Raw genomic sequence first — 5563 nt, forward strand, 5'->3', positions numbered from 1 at the left:
CAACCAGGCTCCATTCATGGTTAGTTCTCTATATATACTGCCTCTAGTCTGAGCAGACGTGGAAAACACACACACACACACACACACACACACACACACACACACACACACACACACACACACACACACACACACACACACACACACACACACACACACACACACACACACACACACACACACACACACACACACACACACACACACACACACACACACACACACACACACACACACACACACACACACACACACACGCGCGCGCGCGCACGCACGCACGCACGCACATACCGTAATGCATTAGAAACGGTTGCTTACTTCAGTACTTCCGCACGTACGAAGCAAGCTACACTGCACAGAATTCTGCGAGAAAGGGAAAAATTATCATCCCCCAGAGTGTAGCGCGAAGCTTCAAAGTAAACGCACAGAGCAACTCGATCAAGCACGAGGGCACTTAAATTGACGGATCAGTTCTGCGGAACGCCGCAGAACATGGCGGGCCGCGTCGGCGATTCAATGAGGTAGTGGCGGCCAGCTGGTCTTTCCGGGCGGCGAGGAATGCGCGACGGCGTGCGGACCGGCGTGGTAGCCCTTGCTGTATCGGATGGCCACCACGATGAGGACGCAGGCCACGGTGGCCATGACCAGGATGAGCGCGAAACTGACCATGGCCTGCGTGGCGTCCAGGTCGTGCTCGCCCGTTGTCGAAGGGTACGGTGCGTCCGCCGAGGGCCCCTGCAGCGGAGATGCCAAGCCTGCAGAGAGACCCAGGGTCAGCTGGGAGTCCCGTCGAGAATGCGCGTTTGCGCGACTTGCGTTTCCGTCTTTATTAGTAATTTGAGGCGCAGTTTTACGCATGTTGCGTAAAAGCAAAATTTTATGCCTTTGACGCATTGTAAGTGCATCTACATGCTTTGTACGGAGTGTTGTTGGTTTTTTTTCTTCATCAATGTATTCAATTCTCTCCTTTTTTTTCTTTTTATATTTTCTTGTTGTATTCGGTGATCTTTACCACGTTGTTCTATATTGCCTCACCCCCCTAATTGTGTTTGAAATATCCTGTTGTTACCCCCCCCCCCCCCTATGTAATGCCCATAAGGGCCTTTAGGGTATCTGAATAAAAAAAATATCGCGGACAGTGCAGGTTGTGGGGTGTCGTCGACGTCGCCGCCGACGGACCGGAAACGCGCGCCCAAAGGCGGCGAACGACGACACCGTCGCGGGCAGTGTGTGTAGGCGCGAAGAACCCCCAACAACTCCCGTTTGCTGGACGCCCGCAAGCGTGCATCTAGGGCGGGAATGGGCGGTTTTCGTGGGCACACTTCACTGTATATACGGCCGCAAACAGAGTTCAAGTCGGGCATACGAGCACCGAAAGTAATGACAATTCGAAACCGACGACAGCACACATATCTCTAAAGGAACAGACAAACAAAGCCACGATGAAGTTACAGATGAGTTCTTCAAAATGATAACGATGACGATGATGATAAAAAAGGCGATCTTTGTTCTAGTCTAACTCATCAGCCCTGTTTCTCGTTCTCTCTGGGGATATCTTGCAAAAGTAAATTAGTTTACAACTTTAGACTGGTAATCTACTCGCTCAAAACTATCCCTCGTTTAACATCAGAACAGCCATGGCGTTGTGAGTTTCGGTACGCGTACGTTCAACTGGTGACCCGCCGTGGTGGCTCATGGTGTTGGGCTGCTGAGCACGAGGTCGCGGGATGGAATCCCGGCCACGGCGGCCGCATTTCGATGGGGGCGAAATGTGAAAACACCCGTGTACTTAGATTTAGGTGCACGTTAAAGAACCCCAGGTGGTCAAAATTCCCGGAACCCTCCACTACGGCGTGCCTCATAATCAGAAAGTGGTTTTGGCACGTAAAACCCCATAATTTTTTTTTCGACTGGTCCGCCCCAAGCGGTTATACGGTGAAGTATACCTATCGGGGTCGGCCCGTTATGCGTGCAATGCAGGATCATTGCAGATCAAACGTCGCAGACCTGCCGCTCAAACATCTCGAATTTTCTCGTAAAAGATCGTGGATATCTACCAGCTTTCTAGTAATTTTACCGTAAATTGTTGAAGATAATTTTATGTTCGCGTGACGTGCTTCAAAAGTTTCCTCAAGTGCACGAAACGTATGGTTTCGCGAGAAAATTAAAGTGTTACGTTGGTGGGTGAATCTGCACAACTTTGCCTGCGGAACCTAGAAAGGTCTGTCCAATATCTTGTGGTGTTTATTGGCATTCTCGGTCAGAAAAAAAATGCACTGAGAGCCATAAATTTTGACAAGAATATGCCAAGTAGACCTTTTGTGTTCTGGTAAAATTATTATTGATTTGCTTGTTTGAATGTCTTAGAGATGTACGTTACAGTAAAAATTATCCTGCGGCAATACATTGTATGGTTTTTTCTGAAAAAAAGAAAAGAACATGGCAAGAACATAAAACGCCTATTCTGGTCCCCTTCCAGTTCTGATTTTCGCAATGAGCTGCTCCATGTAAAAGTAATGCACACAGTGCATTAGATAGGCCTGCTTACTGGCCTCACATATCCGTTATTATCTCATTTCGTTTTTCTGACGCGAGTGAGACGTGGTTCGTATTATTTCGGCCCTTGACTCACGCTAAGTTCCGTAACAACACTTCACCACATAGCGGAACAGTTGCCATGATTCAGGAAGTCTACAAGGATGGCTCGGTGGGCTAGTTGGTAAACTATCTTAGAGGGTTAACAGCGCACACGGACGGGAACAGAGCGAGGAACAGGACACAACACTGAACTACAACTGGTACGTTATTGGAAGAGGTAACATATATGTAGGCTGAAGCAGCCAATGGGAAAGCTAGCCGAGCTAAAGACAAAACAAAAATTAAAAAGAATTCGGACTCATCATATCGCCCTCTGCATCATATCGCCCGCTTTGCGAAGGGCATGCCCTTCGCAAAGCGTGATCCAGATATTCAACTGCTTTTTTGACAGCGTCGAAGGCGTGCTTACGCTTTGTAAGCTGTACTTGTACTTGTAAACCGGTCTACGGGGAGTGTACGGTGCTTAAGAAAGAGACGGACAAGTTGACGCGTGAAGTGGTCGAAGCTTATGAAATCCATCGTGATAAACATTGTTGCGTAAGCACGCCTTCAGTGACGCTGTCAAAACAGGAAATTGAATATCTGGATGACGCTTTGTAAAGGGCAGTGGGCGATACGGTGAGTCCAAATTCTTTTTAATTTTTTTTTTTGGTGTTTGGCAATTGTTAGCTTTCCCATTGGCTGTTTCAGCCTACACATATCTTGCCTCTTCCAGTGAGTACCAGTTGTAGTTAAGCGCTGTGTCCTGTTGTTCATCGCTCTGTGCACGTCCATGTGCATCTGTTAACCCTTTAAAAAAACTTCAGGGAGTCGCTTCGCGCTGCGTGGGACTGTAACATGAATTGCCTCATCACGTGAGAGCTTACCTGTGTCGTCCGGTCCTAAAAACCACCATAAATATATTGTCTTTGATGGAAACCACCCACAATGACTAAACCGCAACGGCCCGAAATGTGCAAAAAACAATAATTGTCGTCCATGACGTCACACTGACGTACCGGCCCTGGAGTTCCGGCGCGAAATTAAAAAAAAAAAGTTTAATTTTGACCGTCGTTTTCTCTTTTAATAATCAACCTGTTACCGCGAAATCAACGAAAATGCGGTTCCTCAAGAGTACTTAATGTAGAATCATTCAGTACTTATCCTTATTACACGTCCTCCTGTCACATTCCCGCTTCGGTGTCTCTTTAACCCTAACTCGCCACAGAATGGCATTGCATATGCTTGCCTATAAGATTTAGCGACTGGAAGCTGGCGGTATCACTGACCCATTTGGTGACGCGACTTCGACTCGCTGGCCTCGTTTCCCTCGAGGATCTTACCTTCTCCGTCGGCATCACGTGATACGGGAACGGCGCCTGCCGGGTTGCCCTCCGCGTCGGCCGAGACCGGAGCGCTGGCCTTTTCCTCGGGTCTGTCGGACACCATTGCGAAGCACCTGCAGACGCTCACCGAAAATCTGAGCAGCGCTTCTTCTTCTTCCTCGTCTTCCTATGCAATCTGACGTCATTCATAACAATAAGACAAAAGAATCAATCCCCCAGAGTGGGTATGTGCCACTACCATCATCTAGGCTCTACGTCTAAGCTACATCTACCATTCATACCAAGGAATTTCGGACATTGCCCCTGCGGCCGTCTGTCGAACTTTACCGCAATGGACCAGCTTAACTGAAAGGGTCAGCATTTTCAAAAAAATAATAATATATAAATAAAGCTGCCGGAATTGCAACAAATTTAAGTCAGCAACGTCAAGAGCGTACGCCCTACTAGTAACCTGCATATTTTTCTGCAAGCTTCCTGAGCTGCGTTACAGCAGTACTTTGATCATCACCAAAATTCTGCTGTAACGCGGCAAAGGAGTCGCGACTGTGTTCCGTAATACGCCTGTTAATAAAACGGTGTACCCTCTCGACGTTGCTCACCGGAAGTTATTGAAATTCGGGCGACCTTCCGAAATATAAGCGTTTGAAAATGCTTGCCCATTGAGTTACGCTGGTGCACTGTGGTGAAGTTCGAGAGATGGTCGTAGGGACAATGTTCAAAATTTCTGGACATGAACGCGTGCACGCGCTTTTTTTAAATTTTTTTCTGTTATGTTTCTCGACGGTCTGCCTACGTCACGCCGGGTTCATATTTTGGTGAAAATCGGGAACGTGTTATGCGTAAAGTGTGGCAAAACTTTAACGTTTCTCGATTAACTAGAAACTGTGCAAGTGACTACTGAAACCTTGTTTTCACCATATTTCTATTCGTCGTACGCGCCTGCCGCGCGGTGCCCACGGTGGACTAAACGAATCGTCTTGTTCATGTTTCGTTGAAATGGGGTGCAGGTTATGGATCAGGTGTAGACAAAGTCTTAAACGTTTGGAGTAATTGCAGCTCTTGCAGTAAATTACACGTTCAAGCACACCGGAAAATGGGTGCGCAGCTAAAATGCTGCTACATTGGGCCGCGTAATGAGCAGCAGTGTAGCAGACGACATAGCGAGCCGTAGCGAGCGCCACAGTGCGGCCATGTTCCGGTCCCACGTGACCACCTTCTGCGTCACGACATCATGACGCGTAGCCTTCTCGGGAAACGAAACCGAAACTGGTTGGCAGAACACCTACTATATTAAATCATTTAGGACGTTTCTGAGGCTTGCTAGCATTTCTTCTAGAGTTTCGAGGTCCGGAACTTTCATTTAGCGCAAGAAAAAGAAACAGAGAAACAAATGAGTAGTCGGCATTATCATGTCAGTGGCCATTTTGTTAGTGTCGCCGAGTTACCAAGATTACTCCTGATATGGCTCAAATACGGCATGTATGCGTTAAACTCGATTGATCGACAAATCGAAAAAACGGCGCTATGTCGCCAGTATCTGTTGAAATGAAGTTTCTTCTCTGGGCCAACTACTTAACTCCTATTCATTATCATCATCATCATTATCATCATCATCATGATAAAAATTATCACCTTCTTCT

General features: G+C 47.3%; 1 protein-coding gene across 1 annotated transcript; it reads right to left on the reverse strand.

Annotated features, from left to right (window-relative positions):
- Positions 1-438: 438 nt before the first annotated feature.
- On the reverse strand, positions 439-4108 carry LOC139050793 (uncharacterized). Its single transcript, XM_070527548.1, has 2 exons — positions 3921-4108; positions 439-755 (listed from the first exon to the last, which is right to left on the reverse strand). The coding sequence occupies exons 1-2, from the start codon at positions 4024-4026 to the stop codon at positions 514-516; spliced, it is 348 nt and encodes a 115-aa protein (XP_070383649.1). The 5' UTR covers positions 4027-4108; the 3' UTR covers positions 439-513.
- Positions 4109-5563: the final 1455 nt, after the last annotated feature.

This window comes from Dermacentor albipictus, chromosome 10 (assembly GCF_038994185.2).
Source record: "Dermacentor albipictus isolate Rhodes 1998 colony chromosome 10, USDA_Dalb.pri_finalv2, whole genome shotgun sequence".
Lineage (NCBI taxonomy): Eukaryota > Metazoa > Arthropoda > Arachnida > Ixodida > Ixodidae > Dermacentor > Dermacentor albipictus.